This window comes from Nannospalax galili, unplaced genomic scaffold (assembly GCF_000622305.1).
Source record: "Nannospalax galili isolate Female #2095 unplaced genomic scaffold, S.galili_v1.0 scaffold472, whole genome shotgun sequence".
Classification (NCBI taxonomy): Eukaryota; Metazoa; Chordata; class Mammalia; order Rodentia; family Spalacidae; genus Nannospalax; species Nannospalax galili.
The window spans coordinates 697,474-721,677 of NW_008331487.1; the positions used below are offsets into that span (position 1 = coordinate 697,474).

Below are 24,204 nucleotides of genomic sequence, written 5' to 3' on the forward strand. Positions count from 1 at the left end.
GGTCTCCAGCCCCAGGCCTACCACTCCGAAGCTCCCCTGCCCAGCTCTGCAGGGAACATCTTTCTCCAGCTCCCCAGTGGCTACACTGGTGCTTGACAGCCACAGGTGGCCATGGTGGTGTGTTTCACAGATGAAGATGCCTATGGGAAGAACCTCTTCCCAGATCATCAATGCCACTGAAAGATTTGCCAGCAAACATTTGCCAGGGAAGCAGAGTGAATGCAAGTAGAGTAGGGCATCAGTCAATGTGCCTTTAAATAGAAGCGAAGTCCTCAAACATACTGCATGCCTATGACATTCTTAGATCTGGGGCTTTCAACTAGGGGTGGATTTGCCAACTCCCCAGTCCCAGGCAGCTTCCGGCAATGCCTGGAGATATTTTTGGCTGCCACAAGTGGGATTAGAAAGTTTCTTCTGGCCTCTGAGCACAATAACTCCCAAGGAGAGCCTCATTCAGACTAGATGACAGGAGAGGGGCATGGGGAAACTTGCCTAGGCTACCAAGTTCAAATTAACTCCCCTGGGGGTTCAGGGTGAACCAACTCAATAAGCTCCCCCTGCAACAGGGGCTCTGTTATGCTGATGAGCCAGCCTGTGCTCAAAGATCTGGGGGTCGGGGGGATCAGATAGACCTTGCTGTCCTCATCCCCAGGCTGTGAATTCCTTCTGCATTATTGAGTAAGATGACATACCCAACAGGCCCTTTGTCCCTTTGCTTCACCCTCCCGGCTGAAAAGTTTGGCCTGGGGTCTGTCCTGAAGAGGCTTTGCAATGGCCAAGGCTAAGGACACCATGGAAGCCCATTCTGAAGGCTGCCACCTCTTTTTATGTCATGTGATGGCGATGTTTGGTGAGTTTTGGTAAAGCTGGAAAGTCACAGGCGGGACTCCTAGGTGGAACCAATGTGGGGGTCTGGGAGGGTAGATATGGGCAGCTATGCCTCACCTCTGATGATGGCAGGATAGAACTGGACCTGCAGAAAGACGCTTATGGTGGCAGTCCCGAGGAAGGGACATTATGGGAGACTGAAGGCAGGGAGGTCAAGGGAAGCTATTACTTGAGTTGTCCAGGAGGCAATGAGAGTCTGCATTGAGGGAGGCTGGGGCCTGGCTCCTCTGTGGAGCTTTCTCCCAGTATCTTTAAGGCCAGTAACAACCTCAAAGCAAGAGCCTGGGTCTCTAAACTCTGGCCCCAAGCTCACCTGCCTCTGGGATCTGGGAAAGCCCTGACACCATTGTAAAGCTACCCAGAGTAAGGGTCTGGGAATCTGTAGATACTCACTGTCTAACCAAGAGCTGGGCCTCCAGAAATAGTCCTGGGCTTCTTGGCCTAGAGTGGAGCTCTCCACTGAGGGGCAACTAAAGGCTTTCTGGGCCCCAAGATCCAAGTGAATATTCCATAGTCTTAATCTGAGCTAGTGACTGTCTAAGTGGAACCACGGCTTCCCAGGTGGAGCAAAGGGCCTCCAGGCAACTGTTCCTGATAGCCACAGTCAGTTAGAGCTTCTGATAAGCTGTGACATTGGCCCTGAGCCCAGAGACAGAGAGCAAAGTCAAGTGAGCTCCTGGAGGGAGAGAAGTAGGTATGGAACACTGATTCCACCTGGCCCATCTTTCCCATGGAGGGAGACCTACAGGAAACTGAGAACATAGAAGGGGTCTTCGGTAACTTGAAAGTCAAATGCCACTGTATGGCCTCATGGCCAGGGCCTCTGAGGGAAGAGGGTTGTAACAAGGTTGCCCCTTGGTTCTGGCTTCAAACACACTCCTTGAAAACCTACTTGGTTATAGAAAACAGGTTTGGGGACTGGGGACATCACTCAGTAAAGTGCTTGCCTCATAGGCCTGAGTACCTGAGTTTGATCCCCAGAACAAATGTAAAAATGCCAGGCATGGTGGTGCATGCTTGTAATCTCAGCTCTGGTAAAGCAGAGAAAGATGACCCCTGGGACTCTGGCTAGTCAGTCTAGCCTAATCGGTGACCTTCAAACCAATGAGAGACTCTGTCTCAAAGGAGGTAGATGGCATTCCTGAGGATGACATCCAAGATTGTCTTCTGGTCTCCACGTGCACATACACATATGCATGTACACCTGCACACACACATGCACCAGCACACACAATCATGAACTTACAGCAAAGGTGTTAGCATGCACAAGACCCATGTAAAGTCAGACAAAAACCCAGCATAGAACTGGGGAAGTGAGCAACAGGCCCCAACCTTAGCTGAAGAAATATTGGCAGCTGATGGCTGCTGGGTGAGGAAGAGCTGATCTTCTTTAAGGGAGAGACCCTGGATAGGCTGACTAGACCCCAGTGGATGAACTTGCACTGAGGGATGTCTGGGTATACTAACTTGACTTGATAGGCATTAACATATATGACCGAATGCATGAAATCCGGTGGGGGGGATTCAGGGAGTTGCGGATGGAGGAGGGATAAAGATCATTAAGATGCTTTGTATGAAATGCATAAAATCTCAATAAAAATATATATTGAGCCAGGTGTGGTAGTGCACACTTTTAATCCAGCACTCAGGAGGCAGAGGCAGGCAGATATCTGTGAGTTCAAGGCCAGCCTGGTCTACATAGTGAGTTCCAGGCCAGCTGGGGCTACAGGAAGACCCTGTCTCAAAAAGACAAGAAAAAAATTGAAAAAAAAAAAGAAAGAAGTATTTGGCTTCAGTGAATTAATGAATGGAGAGAGGGAGCCAGTATAGGGCCAGTCCTGACCCTGTAGTTCTGTGTTGAAGGATGCTAGGGACAGCAGAGGCTGCGGGGACAGCCATTCACTTTCTCAGAGTGGGGACAGAGCAGGCTCTCAAGATAGAAACTTGGGCACAGGCTCCCCATGGAAAGGACTCCTGTGGCTCTCTCTGCTTGGGGGACAGAGGCATAATGCCCAGTAGACCTCTATTCTTGTATACTAAGTGGACCCTGGCCACACATGGAGTGGGCTGAAGAGCTGTGGACATGTCTGCACCTCTGGGCCCTTGTCATCCCCCTCCCCTCCATGTGGCTGCCACCAGGTGATCTAATTGCTGGGTCAGCATGAGGCCACATAACAGGTCCTCCACAAGCACTGGCCGAGCAGCATTATAGCACAAGGAAGGACGTTGGTGGCGGGCACTTTGTGTGCGCCCTCTGCTGACTTCTACACAACCCAGGGGAGTCGTGGCCAGTCACCATTGTGCCTCCACTGTCAGATGTCTGGCCCTAGGGCTGCCTTCTTCAGGTGGCTACTTTGCAGTGGATTGAGAGGGGGTGCCGAGGACACCTTGGGCATGAAGTCCCAAGCCCTCAGCTCTCCTTCAGTATCTGCACATTCCTGAGACCCTCACGCATAGTGGCCAGGGGAATTGCATCCTGCACAACCTGGCTTTCAGAGTGGCCCTGGCTTACTGAGCGGCCCTGGTTTACGATGTGGTCCTGGTCTACCCATGGGTGGTTCTGGCTTACCGGGTGGCATTCTCCAGTGCCCGGGAGAAGGAGGCGTAGTCATCTGTGGAGTGCTCTAGGGAGTAATACCATGTGGCAGCAGTGAGGACACGGGCGTCGGAGTCCTCGCCACCCAGGGAGTTCTGCAGTGCCTGGTAAAAGGCTGTTTTGCTGTTGGTTCGACCTTGGCTCTCCTCAAATTTCTTAAAAATCAAACAAATATAAAAAAATAAAAACAAAAAAAGGAAAAATAGACAAGATATGAAATTTCCTAATGCATTCTGAAAGGCTCATATTGTGCCCCTCAGACATTGCCCTAGAATTTCCCCTCCAAGAAACAGCAAAGCATGGCATTAAGTACCTAGTGCTGGAACCAGAATTCCTGGGCTGGAGTTCCAGCTCCCCCTACTTTTCACGGTGTGACCTGAAGCAAGTAGCTTGACCCCTCTGTGCCTTCCTTTCCCCATTTGAAAATGAGACTGCCTTCCACTAGGGTTTGGAGAAGGACACCAAGTTAATCCCAAGAATGGTCTACATTAGTCCTGACTGCTGCCTGATGCTGGGCCACATGCCTGCCTCTCTCTGGCTTTACCTGACTGTGTTCAACTAGCTTATACATAACTGTGGTCTGGTATGAGGAGTTTCACTCCACACTGCTCATATGTTGAATTTACTGTCCTAGTCATTCGATATTTGAAGTGTCATCAAATGAACACACTCTTCTTCTGGCCACCTCTGCCAGTCCAGGGAAGCAGCCATGACCACATGGTCAAGCTCCCTCTGCTGGACCGTGCTCCAGTGGGCAAAGATGGGGACATGTGAATGGATACCCAGGGCCTGATAGAGCAGGCTTGGAGCTGTCAAAGGTACATGTGGAAGAGGCTGGGGCTGGGCCTGATTTAGGAAGCACAGTCAAAGATGTACTGCTGAGCTGAAGGGCTGGCTGACTGCACAGGAACAGTGCGGTCGCTCCCTCTCCCTCTCAGCCTCCCCGGCCTGCTTTGGCCTTACAGCCCTCTGCACTGCAGGGTGGGGCACAGCTCAGCCTTGGCTGCAGGCCTCAGTTTCCTCATTTCTGGTCACAAAGGGCAGAGGATTCTTTAAGATTTTTGTATGGGAGTGTAGCCCAGACGCCTGGTCCCTGGACAGGCTCAGGATGCATGTGTTTACATGTTTCTAGGGTATTCTGTAAACCATGAGCCCTGCTTATCAGCAGGCCCTGGTGTGTTTACACCGCTCACTAAACTCCCATAAACACAAAGACTCAGGAGCAGAACGTGAAGACCCTGTACTAGTGAGCTAGTGGGCATGTGCCCTCCAGCAGGACAGCTGAACCCACCTCCCCAGTGGCATGACTGATCAAGGACATGTCCCAGTATCAGCCGCGGGAAACAGCTAGGAAGACTAGTGTAGACAAAGGGCCACACTGCATTGTCTTAACATAACATTTTTAAAGAAAGAAGTCGAAGCATGCCAATATGTGCTAGGTCTGACCCATGAGCGTGTGCCCATCCGTCTCACCAGCGGCTTCCAAATATCAGAGGCCAACATCACTGACTAAGGTCATGGTAGAAAGAGTTTATATGTAAGAGCATACAGACGCACCCCTGCCTCACCCTAACAGTTTCACAGACCCTCAAACAAAACACATGGAAAGAGTGTACCCCCTTACTGTCTACATCTCATTTGGTCCTGGCTCATCACACTGATTCTTACCTGCTCATCTGCTGTCTATTCGGTTGATTTCATAAGTTTCCAGCAGCCTGGGGAAAACTACATCAGGTAATTCTCATCTGTCCTGACTGGAATAGTTCAGAACAAAATGGCTACTGGGGACCAGCACACACCTCCCCTCACTTACAGCTTTATGTTAAGCATTCCTAAGCGTGTCACTGAAGGGAGCCTGGGAGCTGGGTGTGGTGTCACCCCACTTCTAGTCATAATTCCAGGCCAGTAAAGTCTGCATATCCTGTGGAGCATCATACAGAGGGCCAGCAGGAGCTGGGACACAGCCTGGCTTTGTCATGGGGACAGTCATTCATCAGCTCTACCTTAACTGATAGAATGTGTGAATTGCAGAAGAGCCACAAGCCTCATTAGGGAAAGCCATAAATCCCTTAAAGTCTCTAACTGGCCCTAAAATGGCAGCCTGGCCTTGCTCAAGCCTGACTCTGCTCACCCCTTATCAGTTGGTCACTCCCAAGCCCAAGAGAAAGTAGGGAGCCCACCTGTCTCTTCTAGGGCCATAGATAACACTCCTGCCAGTTTCTGGGGAAATAACCTTGAGAAGGAGACCCTCAGTCACTCCAAGGACACCAAGCCCTGGCACTAATTCAACTCCCCACTAAGTCAGCTGTGTCCCACAACCCTGGTATAAAAAACCCAGGTTCTTTGTCTAGTTGTAGAAGCTTGGTTCCCACGGTCAGCCTCTACCTCTTACTGTATCTTTGAATAAAGGAAGATCTACTCCTTGCCTGTTGCATGTCTGGCTCTGGTTTCTTGTCTCCTACTCCTCTATCTTTCCTTTTATTCTCCAAAAATCTAACATTAATCATGACCCACAACTGCACAGACAACACAGGGCTGCAGAACACAGAGGGCAGGAAGTTGACTCATGAGTGCCTGGCCCAGAGCGGTAACAAGAGCACGGAGTTGGGAACCAACAGGACGGCTTGTGTGTCAACTCCCAGACTTGGGAGGCCTTGGAAGAGCAGATTCGTCTCTCTCTGAGCCTGATATTTTAAAGTGGATGATGTTGGTCCAGCCTGTTTTGGTCCCAGGAGAATCACAGTAGCACAGCAATCACCTGTAGAATGTCCTATGTCAAGTCCTGTCTGTTTGTGGCATGGGCTAAGAGCGGCTAAGAGGCCTTAGCAAGGACCTGGGCCTGGAGCCAGCAGCCCAAGCTTGGATTTCACCTTTTGCATTTTCAAGCAGTGTGACTTTAGCATCACGCAACTTGTCTGATCCTCAGGTTCCAAATGGGCAGAGCAGAGTTAAACTCTAGGCTATAGCGTTGTCATGAGAATATAAATTCACATTTTGAAGCACCCTGCTCAAGGTCTGGTTTCAGTTAGAAGAGCAGAGGAGACTCACAAGGCCCTGAGCTGCTCTGTTGAAGGCTGAACAACACTCCACGCCTGCCTTCATGGAAGGAAGTGCCTCTTGCTTTTACTCCCCTCTTCATTTCTTCCTGTGGATAATATGAAGTTTGGAGGGACTGTGCAAGAACATATGATGGCCAAAATATGCCTTCCTGGTCCAGCTTTCAGGCTTAAGCAAGAGCAGTGGGGAGCAGGGGAAGGAAAACCCTTACAGCCATTTCCCATCTCTAAGTCTTTTGCAACACCCACCTCTGACACTCAGTGGGTCTGGAGACCTCTGCACTGATGCAGAAATGGGGGCAAGGAGAGGGGTAAGTTCTGGAAGCCTGAGGGTGTACAGCAACAGGGAACCAGATTGGGGTCCCCAAGGCTACTTGGACACTCAGAGGCATAGTTTGCCTTCAATTCCTCATACGAAGGAGCCCCAGAGGGGCTCAGGTAATAGGACCCCTGAGTATCAGCACCAGCTATGTTGAAAAGTACTGTGCATACTCAAGAAAGTAGCTCTCTCTCTCTCTGATGTAAAGGTGAGGTCTCTGACCAAGACACCCTGTGTACCTGGGCTGCAGAAGATGATGATCCAATTAGAGGCCTAAATCTACTCCCAGCCCAAAGCACAGGCATCTATCTAGATGTCCCCACCTCGTGGGAGCTGCTGGCCTCTCACGGTCAGGGATGCCCAGTCTACCTCTGCCCTCTGCATGTGGTCTTGCTCACCTGGGGTGCCTTATTCCTGTCATGCTTCTGACCCCAGTGAAGCAGACCAGCTCTGATCTCTGATTAGACACACAGCTCCTGCATCCTCCTGCCTGCCGCCCCCACTTTACCACCACTCTATTGTGCCCCATGTGACAGCTGTCCTGACGCTCACCTGCCTTCTCATCCATCCTGCTCTACCTTGTGGCAGACGTATAACACTATGCTGCTCCATGGGGAAGAAGGGGCACCTTATACTCAGATGGCTCTTAACTGACATTGGTTTGTGCACTGACTTTTCTCAGGGTTCTGCCAAATGGTTAGGCCACTGCAGGTCTGAGAAGAGCACAGCAGAAACCCCAGAGGAAAGCCTGGGGAAAGCTCACTTGTGTTCCCATGAGGCTGTATGAATGGGTGAGCAAATGGATGGGTGCCTCACAGCTCTCCAGGGCTACCAAGGAGATGGACATAGCACCCTTTTGTTCATCAAGTGGACACAAATTGAAGACTAACATACTGCAACAGGAACTGAGGGTTCCAGATGAGTACAACACATATTACTGTGGAACAGAGCTTGATTGGGTCACAGAGGCCTACTTATTAATGAGCAAGGTCCTCCAGCAGTTGTCTATAACCAGCATGAGTCACTGCATCCCGGACAGGGTGGCTTCAGGAAGCAGACTGGCACTTCCTCTGCTCAGCCTTCCTGTTCCTCACTTGAGTGAAATGGTCTTTTATCAAGATCTACATGATCCATGCTGGGCAGGCCCAGTGGATAGAACGTGGCCCCCATGCCACTCCATGTCCACTAGTGTTTGTGACTTACCCTAAGCTTCCTTTTGGAAACCCTTCTTTTCTGGGCTTCTGTGGCATCAAACTTCCCTGGTTTACTTCTAGATCTATACTGAAAGATCTGATTCTTTACTGAATTCACAGCTCACATTCCCACCTGCCTATCAAGCTGAAGCCCAAATCAGATTATATAGCAGTGGCCATGTCCACAGTCTTACTGGAGGGACAGGGAGCTCCCTGCATGTCCACAGAAGCATAATCTGGTCTTAACCTCCTTGGATACTCCACCTTCTCCGGGGTCTCCATCAGCTGCCAGGATGCTTGCCTTATTTAAAGGTGTGTAAGCGGGATCAATTCTTAGCTTAACTACTCCCATAATGCCTCTTACCTCCTCTTCTCTCCATTGCTCCCCAGGTTCCCAGCACACAGCTTTCCTGGTGTGGCAGCCAGGTCACTCCCACTCAGGCCTCTATACTCCCCCCTTCCCTAGATGTCCCTGTCCCACAGCTACCTCCTTCTCCCATGCAGGTCTTAACCCAAAGGTCACCTTTTCCAACAGGCCTTCCCTGTCCATCCTTCAAGTGTGTCCCCTTTTTACATCGTCTACACCCCCTGGCTCCGTTTTCTCCAGAGTTCTTTCCAAGAGCTGAAATCCTTAGTGTATCTGCTAAGAGCCATGGCCCGTCATTTACCTGTGAGAACCTAAGCCCCTAAGTCAGGGGCTTTATTTGGATAGATAGAACTTCCCTCCAAGCCCAGATGATCCCAGTACATGGGATATTTAATGAATCCCAGGGGGTGGGTGTTTGTATAAATCACACATGGACCACTACCTGCTCCTCTTACCACAAAGCTATGGGACAAGGATCAACTGTCTATCAGGTGTGGCAGGCTCAGTGCCAAGCACCTACCATACACTTAGGGGCCCATAAAAACATTTCTTTTAAAATGGCAAGGAAAAGCTTTAATGCTAATACTACTATTCAATAATAAAAAATAATAATACAGTGATTCTAGCTTGCTTGACATTCATCTTTATATTAACATAGTCATAAAAATACATATGCTTAATATGACTAATATTTGGAGGGGATGAGTTCACCTGTTTTAACTGCAGGGGGACGCTTGGAAGCATCAGATGAGACGACATGAGCATTGGGCTCTGAGGGTCTCGGTCTCGGGGGGATGGAAGGGTGGTGGAGTGCTAGGGCAGCCTGAAGCTGGAGCCCCACAGAGTCCCCAGGTTGTGTGAGCTGTAGCCATTCTTAGCTGTACAGAAGGCAGACAGGGCTCACTGTGCTACTTGAAAGCTAAAACACCCACAGCTCTGACTTGCTAGCAATTTGCCTGTACTGCATGTCCAAAACGAGAAATCAAGATCCACTCCTCTGATTCATTTCCCATCTTTGCTTAGGTCCAGATCTAACACCCAGCTACCCCTGAACACCAGGATTTGGAGCCATGGTACTTCTTTCCAAGAAATCATTCACACATGCTGGGGATTCCTGCCTGTGCCTCTTACTATAAGCTACAACCAAAGACTCAGTATTTGCTGGGCTGGGGCTCATGCCAGCGCCTTGGCTGCCAGGTGCTGCTTTCCAACTCTCAGACAGCTCCCTCTCCTCAGACTCCCACCGCACCTGCTCCCAAAAGGGGCCGCCTCCGGGCCAAGGCTGGGGCACAGAACAACACTCAGATTTGGACTTTTCTTGCCTTCCTTGGAGATGCTTGGTGGGGAAGCAGAACCACGCATCTTGGAACAAATCTGCTTTTGATCATGCAAATGTACGCCTGGTTGATGCCAACAGACTGTCAACTTCAGTAGTCAGGGAAAGGAGAACGGGAGATAATTGTGCATCTCGGAGACCAAAGAAGAATTTCAATAGAAAGCTGGGACTTGGGAAATAAAATCGTTCTGAGTGATCGGAGGCTCTTCACCTTCACCGGCATCTATGCGGCCCCGATTCTCGGCAGGTATGTCTCTGGGTGACATGAAGACTCCTTGGTGGGTCATAGTAGACTGGGTTGCAGAGGGTGAGTCTTTATAGACTTGTTGGAACCTTACCCACTCACTCTTTGGGGTCTGAGGCTGTTTGCAAGTTTCTGCTGAGGAAATAACAGGTCCAGGAGGCTGAGTGTGGGGCAGGAGGTGCCCATCTCTCCCAGGATATGCCAGGATGTGGACTGTGTGTGTGTGTACCGGACTCTGACTGGCATTTCTGCAGGTTGGCATGAGGAGGACTTGTAGATACGTTTTGTGTGTGCATGGGCACTTTTTGATTTGGAAAAGTGGCCTAAAGTCAGGAAAGATGATGCAGTGACTGTTAAGTCCTTTGCATTCCTTCACAGGATCAGGACATTAACCCTTATATTAAATAATTAAGTGGAAAAAATTGTCATTTATTCATGTCCAAGTATTTTCTGGATGTTGGAGTATGTTGAGCCCCTAGACATCTTTAGCAGAATATCTACCAATAATCTCCCAATTTGCAGATACGGAAACTGAGGTGCCGGTTCCAGGGATTATGAATGCCCCTGATTACAATTCAAGAATATCTAGAACTTTTTCCCTATTCTGCTGACAAACGGTCAAGGGAGGGGTTCTTGGCTATGTGTTCCCCAGCCGGAAGTGTCACTATGGGGCACAGTGACCCTGCCTACTTCCTGGGGTCAGGGACAGGATGTCTACCTCTATACATAGCACGTGTCTATCCATTTCCAGATGTTTGCCTTGTTGATTCTCTATGTTCTGACCTGACCATGACCCCCTAGAAGGCAGGAATTCAATTGGTATTGATGCCCCCACACACCTGGTACTTCATCTGATACACAGCAAGTGACTGGTCAGTGCTCAGTGGCTCAGAAAATAGGGGCTACTATTAGATTCTTATGCTGCATGTCCTGCTCAAATGGATGCACCGATTTCCCGTGTTTAGCACCTGAGACATAACCCTAAGTGACATGAAGCCTGTGGAGCCTGGGTACATTCTAGAAGAGGCACTAAGCATGCCACACCCCTAAGCATAGTTGAGGAACACCAGAGGATAGAACTGCTATGGCTGAACAAAGTGACCACGGAGGGAGGAGCAAGAAGTCAGAAGAGTTCTAGGGGCCACTGTAAGGATGTGGCTCTGATGGCTTGAGATGGGGCGTGGCAGGCTCTGAATGGACAGGGGGCCTGGTATGACTTGTTCTGCAGGAAAGGATTTCTGCGGATGTGTGGAACTCTCAGGCTGTCGTGCACAGAGTTAGAGGCAGAGGCTAGGGAAACAGCAGCTTCTTTAGAAAGATGACGGCTGGAGCAGGTTGGCTGCAGACGCGGTGGTGAGAAGTGGCTGGCTCTTGGAACATTTTGGAGTTGTCTGAATTGGCTGATGAAAGGCTTGTAGATTGAGAGAGAGTGAGGAGCCTCCAGATAATGCTGGTGTGGAGTCTGAGTGTAGAGGTGCACTAAGAGGACTGTGGAAGGTATGTGGGTTTGTGTGAGGAATGGAGGTGGCCCCAACTGTCCACTATGGTCTAAGGACAAGAAGCTACAAGGGATCTAAGTGAATATGTTCAGCTTTGTTGGCTATGGCTGTAGACCAGGGGGCAAGGGGAAAGTCTGGAAGGGCAGCCAGGCTGGAGGGACATACTTCCATCCCAGAGGGACCAGCATAGTTGAGCTCTGGCTCCCCATAGATGACTACCTCTGCTCTTGCCATCCTCCAGGCAGGCAGTGCCCAGGTTTGCTCAACAGACACAGGATCATAGACTACCCAGGAGTGCAGTGGGACAGAAACAGGTGAGCAGTGACCAGCGTGCTGAGGCCCACGTCCTTATGGAGTAGAGCTGGAGTAGCATGGCCATGTGCACCAGCTTCCTGGTGCCCACCTTTAGGGCACACCTTCCCAGCAGGGCTGGTTTCACAGTGAACTTCCTGCCATATGGCACTATCTTTCTTTGCAAGTCAGCAAAGGAAACTTTGCCTTGAGTGCCTCAGAGGTACTCAGGAAGTACCTTTGAATTATAGTATCAAGGAAGGACTCTGGTTCTCTAGTCTGTCAGGAGTAGCAGAAGGCCCCAAAGATACCACCAGAACAGTGCTCGGAAGGGCAAGCCCAACACAGCCACACACCCAGGTGGCCCTCTTATAATTGGCTGGTATCATTGAGAACTATGGTCTGGGTTGTGGTCCCAAATCTGCCAACAGCATATTGCCCTCACTGGTGGGCAGAACTTCTACTGGAGGCAGTGTGGGAAGTACCCACCAGGGCGGCCCTCCCCACCCCAGGCTCCCTGTCTTATTTGAGTCCCAAGGTCCCCAGGCTCTGAAAGTAGCTCTTCCTCTCTTTTAAGACTGAGAGATAGAATGAGTGCTAAGTGCAAGTTCCAAAGATCCAGGGTTGTAAGGACAGGATCTTAGATCTCACATCCTCTCCTGCAGGACAATGTTGGGTATGGTATTGCAGGGAAAAGTTTGTATTGTATGTAACACATCATGTATGCACAGAAAGCAGCAGAGGAAATCAAGCCCTCTATCCTACCCCTCCTGAGGCAGTCAGTGCTAAGGGCTTGGTGTGCCTGTCCGCACCATGATCCTTTCACACAGAAGCATATAAGCATGCACATGTACATACATGCAGATGCTCACAGGCTGCTTCTTAAACACGAGCACTACTCAATCCCACATTCCTCTACATCTTTGTTTTGTACTTAGTAACCCATCACAGGCATCCTTCAAGCCATCAGAGAGATCCAGCTTATGCTTTAAACAGCTGCACAGCATTTAGCAGTTACCATGTACCCTAATTTAGTCAACCAGCCCCCTGTTAATGGACAACTGGATTTCTCCCAAATCCTTTTTGCTACAATAATTTATGCTGTGATAAACATCCCTGTACACATATGATGGAAAAGTGGCGCTCTTATTTGTGGTGAGGTTTGTAGATTCTAGGAAGAGGGAGGGAGGAAAGGGAGAGGGAGAGGAAGAGAGAGAAGGAAAGAGGAGAGGGAGGGAGGGGGAAGGGGGAGGGAGGAAGGGAGGAAGGAAGGAAAGAAAGAAAAGAGAGAGATCACTTAAGGGAAGCAGCATACTCCAAAGGAATGGGGGATCCTATCTCCCTATCTGGAGGCATTAACAATTTTTTAACAGTTTCACATTAAGTAGAGTAGAAGAGACCCAAGTTATGTCACAGGGAGGGTTCCTGCCTTCCTGGCCCTGAGTAGGCTCTGCTGCTGGGGCCCCACCTCAGGTCTGACTACCCACGGGGCTTTGTTCCAGATGAGGGAGGAGTAGGGATGGGGAGACACACTCTGCCTACTCCAGAGTTCCCTCCACTGAGGGAATGGCCATGACTTCTGGTCAGAAGAAGAAATGGGTGCTGTACTGGTAGATGGCCCTCCCAGATCCCTCCCATTGGCCACACCTGTAATGTCCCACACAGAGCTGCAATTTTCCAGGTGCCTTGTATGTGCCTTCCCAGGAAGAAACCCATCTAGAAGGCTGGTGTCTGGGTATCCATCCAAGACTGGAAACCATCAAACTTTCACAGAGCCCACATCCCCTGCATCCTCCAGTTTGCAGTAAGACAGACACCCTGTATGGAACAGGTGGTCCCATGGCCTGGTTCTAGCTTAAAACCCTGCGGCCATAAGCTACTGGGTCAACCCTACTCCAAACTATCATGATTTATTCCCAGCTGTGATTGGTTGGCGTAGCTGTATTGGTCACCTTTTGTAAATGTCTTAGTTCTGAATCTAACACCCCCCATTACCACCTCCAAGCTCCTGTAGCCGTGGCACATGGTCATCTGTCAGCCATAGGACTAAGCCAGTGACTCTTGACCCAGCTTGTAGGGCTAGAACTTCCAGAGCATGCCAGTGGGAGGCTGCAGAACCCCCCCCTTTTACCTTCACAGCCTTGGCCCTATTGATGAGACCCGTGACTCTTGTCCCACCGTGTGGGGCTAGAACTCCCAGAGAACGCCGGTGTGGGAGGCTGCAGAACCCCCCCCTTTTACCTTCACAGCCTTGGCCCTATTGATGAGACCATCATCCTGGGAACCCCCTATGAGCAGATCCACCTTCACTGGCAGAGGCCTCCGCTGTGCTCTGGCTGGAGCTTCAAGGAGGTACTGGCCATCAACGACCGGGCCCCAGTAGTGGAAAGGGCCACTCACGGCCAGGAGCTGCAGGGTGAGAAAGGAGGCCATTACTTGTATGCATCTTACTTTTCTTAGAAAAAAACATTCAAGCCCAGTCTTGGCTATGCAGCTGCAGCTGGATATTGTTCTGAGCAGGAACAGAGACCAGAAAGTCCTCTGGGGTGAGAACTCTGCAAGGTAGAACCATGTCCACCTCCAACCCTGAGAGTCCCTTAATTCTGACTCACAGTGTTAGTCTAGCACTAAACCACTTCATTGCTCTGCCTGAGGGGTTTCAACCATGAACCATGCAACTGGGCTCCAACAGGAAGCAAGGCTAAAGTGACCAGGACGGCAGGCAAGCAGGACATCTCGTGATAGTGCCAGGAGCTGGGCAGCAATCCCACTCTCAGCAATGCTCAGCCTCAGGAGAGCATCCCAGAGCACTCTGTTGAAGTAACAAGTGATTCTCAGAAGGAGCAGGAGAAAAGGCAGGTGTTAAAGGAAGGGCGACGCTCTAATGGTTGATGTTAACCAGCATGGCCCCCATTCATGGGAGCTGAGGAAAAGACCTGGTCCATGGTCCAGGTCCTAGACTCCAGACTTGTTGCTTCAGGGATTCAAGCCACTGGCTGGAATGACAAGTTATTCCTGGTCTTGTCCCCTTTACCAATTTCAGAGGCAGTCAGAGATTCGGGCTGTGAGCAGTCTTTAAAGGTAGAAAGAGATGTCCAGCTGTCCTTCTAAGGGGTTATGACATGACCTAGAGCACCCAGTGTCCTCACATGGGGTATAACCTGCATGGGCCATTTCACTTTATCCCTCTAATCTGGAGCTCCAGCATAGTTCCTGGGTTTTACACAAGACATCCAAATGATATAGGGCTGGAGAGATGGTTCAGCAGTTAAGAACACTGGCTGCTCTTCCAGAGGACCCAGGTTTGATGTCTAGCATCCACATAGCAACTAACAACCGTCTGTAACTCCAGTTACAGGGGATCTGATGCCTTGTTCTGATCTCCATGGGCACTGCATGACATGGAACATGGGTGCACTAATACACATGCAGGCAATACACTCATACACATAAAATAAAAATAATAAAATATTGTTTTAAAAGACTCCAAATGACAGAGAGAACTGTCTCCCATCAGTAGCCCTGCATGTTCTATCACAGCCTGGTGTTCAGGGGACACATGTCTATTTCCAGTCGGTCATCTACAGGCTATGTGACCTGGGTATGTGGGGCTGGCATGTTTCCTCGTTGGGCCTTGGTATTCCATTTGTAAAGACAACAGACTGTCTTTCCCCAACCTGCATACCAGTGCCCACCTTGGTTTGAGCATCGTTGAGGATGTTGGCAGGTTTCTGGCGAAGGCAGAACAACACTTCCTGGCTGGATGAGGTGGGGCAGCCGACCTCCTTCGCCAAAGCCACTGCTTGCTGTTGAGCCCTCTCAGGGCTGATGACTGCAGTAGGGGACAGTGCAGAGCCTCCCTGGGAGAGAAAGCAGGCACAGGGTTGACAGTCTGCACAGTTTTGGCCTGGAGGCCCCAGGCCTCAGCAGGACTCTGCACCTTCTTCCACATGTGGACATCTGGGACTCTTGAAGATCCAGCAGGTGTGTGGTTCAGGTTTACGGATTGCACAGTAACATGTTGTGTGAACTTGAACAGGTCAAGGCAGAACCCTGTTTTCCTCATCTGTAGAGTCAGAGTTCCAAGAGAATCAGTCTCCAGTCTGGGCTGCACAGCTGAAGTTGGATATGGAGGCAAAGGGTTGATAGTTCTGAACAGGGACTTTAAGGCCTCTTGGAAGAGAACTCTGTAAGGTAGAACCACATCTGCCTCCACCCACTGGAAGCCATTTAAAAGCAAGCTCTCCTGACCCTAAGGTACAGCTAGATATTAAAATGGATACCATCCTTAGGAAGATGATGGGAACAGGGCCATCAGAAAAGGGCACTGCTGTTCAGTCACATCAGTGAGTGTCTCTGGTAAATGATAGGTACTGAAACTGTTCCTGTCTCAGAATGCCCATGGGACACTGGGTCCCACGAGGCTGCACTCTGTCTGCACTAAGAGTGGAAGGGGACTCCCTGCCCAGAGCGGAACAAGGGTGCCGAGTAGGGTCTTGCCTAATGTATAGCTCCAGGGTGTTGCTCTGCAAACTACCCCTACCAGCTCAAACAGGGGGCTATCAACTGAAAGTCAGGATGAGGGATGACACAGTGGGTGGCAGTGGAGACACTAGCACCCCAACATTCCTAGGGCTGCTGTCACCAAAGGAGGATCAGTGACTGCGTTGGATGGAGGACTCAGGCAGCTTAGCCTCAGGTGGCCTGTTTTCCTCCTCTGATCTTCAAAGTCACCATGCCAGTTAGCTGCTGGCCTTGTGCCCCTCTTTATGCATGTGGAAATAAAGAGCAGGAGCAATCAGGATATGGCAGTCCATACCTGTAGCCCCAGCTATGTGAGAAGCTGAGGCAGGAGGATTGCTTGTACCTAGGAGTTTAAGGCAAGCTTGGGAAACACAGTGAGAACCAAACCCCTCCTGGAAATAACAAGTTAAAAGGAAATCAGGGAATGAAGGCACATGACCACAAAGGCTACACATTCCTGGAAGGGGGAACAGCATGGGATACAACATTCAGGTGGGGTAGTGTGAGGTCCAGCATGGAGGTGGGCAGCAAAGGGCTTTGAGTACCTTCACCATGGAGGTGGGGCAGTGTGGGGCTTTGAGCCCCATGTCATGCAGGCATGTTTTCCTGTCCAAGGTGATGCCTCCTTGAGTTGAATAGGGCCTTCTTACTCCAGTATAAAGGACACATGAGACTGACTTGATGACACTCATGTCCCTAGATCCCGGGCTGCTCTATCAGAAACATGTCAGAAAGCTGGAGAGTTGTTTCCTCATACAACCCGGGTCACAGAGTGGTTGCAGCAGTGCTGAGGATGACATGAGGACTGTGAGGCATGCACGTGTACCATATTGTTGGTGCTGTCCACCTGCTGTGTAAAAGAGACAGAAGGCAGCTGTTCTAACAGAAGACCATTCTCAGGTGGGCCTAGCTGGTAGGCCAAGGGCGTGGCCATGTAGATCAGGTGAGGTGGCTCTGGCCCTGTCAGCAGAAGCTACCAGTGGGCTCTGAGCTTTAGAATTAGGTCAGAGTGCCATGACAGAGAAGAGACATTACACAGAGGACAGGCCATGGTGCTGCAGGGCTGAGAGCCACATCAAGAGAGGAGAGAGGAGCACAGTACTGGTGTACATTCCAGGCTGCAAGGCCACAAGGCTATACACGGACTTACACAGCTGAAGGCTGTGAGGGGGAAAAGATCTGTACCCTACACCTGCCTTCCAACTCCACAGGGATGGCTCCAGAGCCACTGAATACCCACCCCTTCTCAAGAATGTGGCACAGTAGCTTTAGTCCCATAGGGTTCCTTGGAGTGAGGTGCTGATAATGGCTGGGTTCACTTAGTGGACTGCTTTGTGTGGACCAGGCACTGCCCTCAGTATCACAGATGTGAACACATTTAAATCTCACTGCCATCCTGTAGAACACTTGACATCATTATCCTAGGTTACAGGAGAGGGAGCCAAGCACAAAGAAGGGTACATGGTCAAATACAACCGGCCAGAGCCCGGAGCTCAGTGCTCTTGGCAATGAACCCCAGCAGGTGATTCTGTATGAGTTGTGACTTCTGTACCCTCCAAATTGTTAAATTATTCTCTAACCCGAGTGGGTACCTTTTCTGAGAAACTGAGAGCAGTAAGAGGCACTGTTGTGATCAGAGCTCACTGGTGAAGCACTCAGCCATTGTGAGGTAGAAACTCACATGCATACATCTGGGGGACCAACTCACATCAGTGTCTAGTTGTCATGTTTTTAAGGAAACTGTGGCTAGAGCCTAAGGCTAAGCCAGAAGTGGGAAGCTCAGCTGAAGGACAGGAAAGTACACAGGGTGGGCAAGAAGAGGACAGAAACCCAGCAGCAATACAGGCAGATGACATAAACCCTTCAAACCCAAAGCTGCATAGATAAGTAGCAGGGCAGCCTGGGCTACAGACACCAGAGTGCAGGACAGCCTAGATGGGGTTCTGTCCTTAACTCATAAGAAACTCCATGTCTTCTAGTGCTTCCTGCAGGATGCACAAAGCTGACCCCCGAGACCTCCAACTAATGGACCCTTCTAAACACCAGCATCTACAAATTAGAGAGAATCCACCAGACTCATTGCAAAAATCAACAGCAGTGCAAGGCAGGCCAAACACAGCTAGCCAAGTCCTAGAGTACAGCGATCTTGGCAATGAGCCACAGTGGGTACCTTAGCATGAGTGTGAATTCTGTACCATTGGCTTTATTTCTGTAGCACCAAGTGGCGAGATTTTTGAGAAGCCACAGGATATGGCTTGGAAACAATGTCATACACAGACCCTTCAAGTATTTGCACCTTAGTCCTGAGTTTTGACCTGCAAAAGACAGGAGAATGAAGCGCACCCAGCTTTATCCACAAGCAGGCAGAAAGCCACAACAGGAAGATTTCAGTATGGGCCTCTGATATTTTGAACATTTGTTTTTTTTTTGCCAGCTATAAATAGCCAGAGTTCTTGATATGGGGAGGAAGTGGTTAAAGGCGTGGGCCTCGCTGACACTGTGAGATAGCTTAGAGAACTTTCCTTTCCCGTATTTTGCTATAATCGATATTTTTGAAGGAAACCTCTTTCTCTGTGGAAAATCAGCAGTTAAACAAACCAACGGTGGGCTCTGCCCTCATTTCAGAGCATGTGCTAGGAGATTTAGGGTGGCAAGTCATTGATGAGCAGAATCAGGGAAAGACCATGGGCTTTGGGACAAAAGGATCAGGTTGGAACTCACTCTGCTGGAGTGACTTTGTATGGATGGCCACCTTAGGGCCTGGGCTACTTCATCGTGGAGGGTAATGAACCACATTCTACAGGGTCATGATAAAGACATAGAAGATGGCATCAGTGAAGATGGCAGTGGCCCCTCTACAGGGTGTCAGTGGACCTGTCAGTGTGATGGGAACCTGCAGAGTGTGAGGTGCTGGGCTGTCTCAGTATACTCTGCCATGGAAACCAATTGGGGCCCTAGCTTTATCTAAAGCTGGTCTGCTGGAATTTCCTCTTGCTATTTTATTTCATTCTAACAATAGTGTGAGACAGACTACCACTGTTAAACGTGGCCTGTTTCCCTGGAGCCTCTAAATACAGCCTCGACCCCTCCCAGTGATCCATTACAATCACTTCAGGCCCAGACCAGCCCTTGTCCACCCCACCCCAGACACACACACACACACACACACACACACACACACACACACACACACAGTCACAAGCAGGCATATATGCAGCTACTGAGAAACTCAGACACACAGTCATACACAGGCACAAATATGGAACACTCACTCAGACACACCCAGATATAACTAAACACAGAAACAGACACACACAGACCCACCTAACACAGATGCGCACAGCCACAGACACACTCACATAGAAGTACATACTGACCTACCCACCCACCAACAGTCCTTCATGAAATGACTGCTTCAGCATGTCCCAGGAGGAGCCCCTCTCAGACTGCCCATGACGGCGCCATCAGCTAGCCACCACCTCTCCAGCAGGCACCCAGTGCCACCCTCAAATCTATGCCTGCAATGGCTGTGACAGCCCTAGTTCAGGACAGAACAATAAGCTAAGAGTTAAGGCAGCACTCACTGTGCATCATGCTTGAGCCCTTAGAACAACCCATGACCCTGGATGTGACTGGCAGCTGGTGGAGGTGAAGCTATGTACCTCAGGTCTCACAGCCGGGGAGGGACGGACACATCCCAGGCAGCTGTCCACAGCGCCACATTTTCCCCTTATGTCTCAGCAGTCCTGTCTGCAGCCTCCCATCCCTTCCCGTCTCTGTGAGAAGGTGAAGTCAGCGCTAAATAGACAGGCCCTGGCAGTGGAAACTTGAACTGGGGCTTTGGTTCAGTGCTGTCTGCTGCTGTTCTATCGGTTCCCTTGTCTGCTCAGTTTCTGGTTTCTAATCTGTGGAAGGGTCCTGTGAACAACAATCCCAAAGCAGATGTGAGGCAGTGATGAAAAACTCCCCACGCATTATCAGCCTCCACTAAAAGTGAAAGGCACTTAGCATTGGGAAAGTGTTAACTGTTGGTGTCTTTCCCACCATGCAACGTGTCTCCTGGCTGAAAGGTCACAGAATTGAGCTTGGTGACACAGGAAGGCTAACACACAGTGGGCCCCTTGAAGTCTCCATCTCAGAGGCAGGTCCCCTCGCAGTCACCTGTGAAGCTGCAGGAAGTAGCCTGCCTACCTCTCTGTGGTCCAGAACACTGAAGAGTGGCTATAGCTTTATGACGGATCCTGCGATACACCATGAACTGGTCTGGAAAGATTCTCCCTTAAGGAGCAGCTGCACACATATTGGGCCCACATGGTCCCACACCATGTCCAGTTCTCCACACAGCTTCCAGCTGGGAGAAAGCAGTGACTGTACAGTCTCCTACCACACTGTGGCACTCTGGGGAGTGCCACCTGTTCCCACTGGCTTATGGACTAAATCCAACCACCACGTACTGCTTAAGAGGTATCAACCCAACAGCATTTTGACTCTTTTATTTTATGCAAAGAGAGTTTTATGGGTTTCCCTAGTTCCCAAACTGGGGAAAGGTGCATAGTTTTGGGGGAAGGTATGGACTATGTCTGACAGGCTACACGTCAGAGTGACTGCAAGACAAACGTCTACTACTGGGAGAACCTAGAAGTCTTATATATTTAGAAGCTCAGAGGGGCAAGGGGCACCTTTGTGGAGGGTGCTTCAGAGGAGAGGTGGGACTTGAGAGGACTTTGATGGGAGGAAATGAGTGGGAGAGGGAAGGTCAGATGACTATTTCTGGGGTAGTGGCAAGGAGGGCAGGTGGGGTTGGGGCTGTAGAAGACAGGAGCTGGGGACTAAAGACCTTAGTATCCCTGAACAGGGCTCTATATGGATTAAAGGGTGGAACCGACACATGGATGGATGGGGACACAGGTGGACCTTTGACTGTTCTTGAGGAAGAGAGGAATCTGCATAGATGATACTGAGGAGTAAGAGCAGGGGACAATCAATCACAGGCCAGGTGAGAGGTGTCACCTCGAGGACACGAGCCCTAGGATTCAGGGCAAGGGTCTACACCCACAGACAACCCATATGGCTTTTGAACAGAGTATCACAAGTATTTAGGAAGGTCACTGCCCACATCTGTGTATGGCCAGGCTGAAAATGGCTTGAGTACACACCAGGCCCTTGGGCAATGACTGAGCGTGGGCGCCTCCGGAATGTAGGTTTCTGAGGGCAGAACAGTGAGGTGGCCTTTCCACCACTGCTTAGACATGGAGAGCAGAAGTGAACTGGGATGAAGGGCAGGATGCCTCCTGACTCCCTGTGTGTATGTTCGGGGGGTACTACAGCGGGCATCTGAGGCAGCTGCACAGCTCAGCCTAGTGCGGCCTATAGATTTGGGGAGGAGGGCAGAGCCAGAGTGCAAATCCACTGTCTCCCTCCTCTCCTGGGAAGGAGCCCAAGCCTGCCACTGATTCCCCTGGACATGTGAATTGGCATACATTTTTAAGCAGCCAGGAGAGCCAGAGAAGGACCCTAAACTACAGCAGAGAGACTTCAAACACTATTCCCATCCAAGTCCATGTTAGTATTCTCCTGCATGCCTTCTATCCTGAAAGCATCTCTTTCCCTGAACCCTAAGATTCTAAGCCTTACTGCAATTTGTAGCACTTCAGTCTCAGGAAATCCTAAACCACAGGAATGACAATAATTAATACCACTTTCATCTTGAAGTGACGTCCCTCTGGGTCACAGCAGACTTCTCTTTTCTTTTTCTTTGGAATCAGAAGTTCTTGGTTTTACTCAGTGGAGGTTGTGGAATTTGGGTGAGAAGAGTCAAGGCATGACTTACCATTGATCAGTGTCCTTGGCCTGCTGGACGGAGGGCTCAGGTCTGGCCCTCCTAAAAGGAATTAAGAGGTTACTGGTGCAAGCTTCAACCAAGGAGAGCATTTGATGGGGGTAGGATTTGAAGGCGGCTGAGTGGATACTATTCTATCTCTTAACAGATGTGTGTGTGTGTGTGTGTGTGTGTGTGTGTACATGCACATGGGCCTACAGGGAAACTGAAAGGCATTCAGCCTACATGAGGGACCTTCTAAGAACCAGGGCATTCATGTGTACCTTTCCCCCTGTGATCTCTGTAACAACTCTCTAGGTATTAGCACCCCCATTTTACAGATGGAAAGACTACAGTCCAGAAGGAGAAGGTGAGATGTCTGAGATCTTGAGACTGGTAATAACACCAGAACTGTGAAGCTCTCACTTCCCCCACACTACCACCTCCCACTGAGCACAGTCCCAGCTCAGCACATCATGAATTCTCATTCTCTGCCCATGGGTGGCTGGCAGGTGGCAGCTAATATACAAGAGGCTTGCAAGAGTGCCTAGGACAGACAGCAGAGGGATAGCCTGGGGTCTTTCTTCCCTATGTGGAGTGGGTATGCCTGATGGAAGCCATTCTCTCACAGGGCTCTGAAAAGGAGGTATCATATTTGCAGCCTGGGAAGGCTACAGGGAGGCAGAACAGTCCTCCGAAGTCTCTTGGTGGACATTTACAGCTGCACCACATTCTGCTTAATAAGAACCCATTGGCTGTGGAGCCTCATTTAAGTACTCAGGATCCTGCTGTGAAGGGGAAGAATTCAAATGCCTGAGACGAACATAGAACATATGCTCCTTGCCTTGCCATTCTTCCAAGCATGCCCCACTTCATTCCCAGCACTTGGGTAGACTCAGGAAAGAATGACAAAGGGGGCTAATAGCTTGCTGGTCCCCAGTAGAAGAGGCTAAGATCAGTTCTGTTTCCAGTATGTTTTCCCATGATGGCACACTGCCGCAATCGATGGCAGAGTCCAAGTCAGATTCACGGGTAGTCTGCTTCCCTTTACGTCCCCACCACCAGTCAGTCCCTCGCTGAATTTTATGGATAATCCAACTTGTCAATTCCCAGAGGCCTCTCTCCATTCAAAATGAGCCAATGAAGGGTGAGTTTCATCAGCTCCTCACACTTCCCAGAACAGTCTAATTGTCTCCCATGAATTAGCATTGCATTTGCAATTACAAAAGCATTTAGATCACATTTAAAAGCTGTGTTCCCCACTGCCTTGTGACTGATCCTTGCCAAGGGGACATTAACACTTGTCATATAAGCAGATCAGCAGAGTGGTGTGGCCAAGGCCACTGAAGAGCACTTTGCAGGGAGCTATGAGGTGGAGTAGAAGACAGACTCCAGGGGGAGCAGAGGCGAGGGGACAGGTCCCAACCAACAATAAGCCCCACTGACCTCACAGACCACAGGGGCTCCCTCCTGGACAGTTTTCATTTGGAAGTAGACAGGACCAGCCTGGGCTTTGCCCCTTTAGAGCAGGGTACCCACCTGTCATGTTTGCTCCAGGTCTTGCCAATTTGATAAAAACACCTTTCGCCATCTGTCACAAATGCAATCTCTAATTAGCTCCGTCACCTCCTGCCTGTCAGAAGCCATTTAACCGCGTGGCAGTTGAAAATGACTGAGTTCTCAGACCAAGGTGTCACATACTAGCAGTGCCACCCAGAGTGACAGCAGAGGTAGAAGATGCATCCTATTGTAAGGACAACTGAAGATGACGCCCCAGAGCCTGCCTCTCTGCTGCCAAAGAGTACTTCCTCCACACCCAAAGGTCTGCCCTGCCCTCCACAGACTTCAGAATTACATCTTGCAAAGGGACCTCCTGCTTCTTTCTAGTCATTCCTTCCTGTGCCCAGCCATCCAGCAGGCCCAGCAGTGCCTAGGACTGTGGAGGGGAGGGCACAGCTGGGCCCGTGTGGGTGGCAGGGGAGAGGCTGAGTGGCAGTTTTGACACTTTTCGTCACCATTTGGTCTGAATCCTTTTCTAGGAAGGCCACAACCACATGTCATTCCACTGTGGCT

General features: G+C 50.1%; 2 protein-coding genes across 3 annotated transcripts in view; one reads left to right on the plus strand and one right to left on the minus strand.

The window, feature by feature from the left end:
- The window catches only part of LOC103728506 (thyroglobulin-like), a gene marked incomplete at its 5' end in the record, with an annotated part of 103,149 nt that overhangs the window by 11,890 nt on the left and 67,055 nt on the right, over positions 1-24,204 (minus strand). The window contains 3 exons of the mRNA XM_008826501.1: positions 3,458-3,639; positions 14,031-14,198; positions 15,485-15,649. Coding sequence (XP_008824723.1) covers positions 3,458-3,639; positions 14,031-14,198; positions 15,485-15,649 — 515 coding nt within the window. The remainder of the gene's footprint in view (positions 1-3,457; positions 3,640-14,030; positions 14,199-15,484; positions 15,650-24,204) is intronic.
- The window catches only part of Sla (Src like adaptor), a 58,106-nt gene continuing 43,362 nt past the window's right edge, over positions 9,461-24,204 (plus strand). For both annotated transcript variants that reach the window (XM_029560327.1, XM_029560329.1), the window contains exon 1: positions 9,461-10,002. The gene's annotated coding sequence lies outside the window, so the exon portion shown is untranslated. The remainder of the gene's footprint in view (positions 10,003-24,204) is intronic.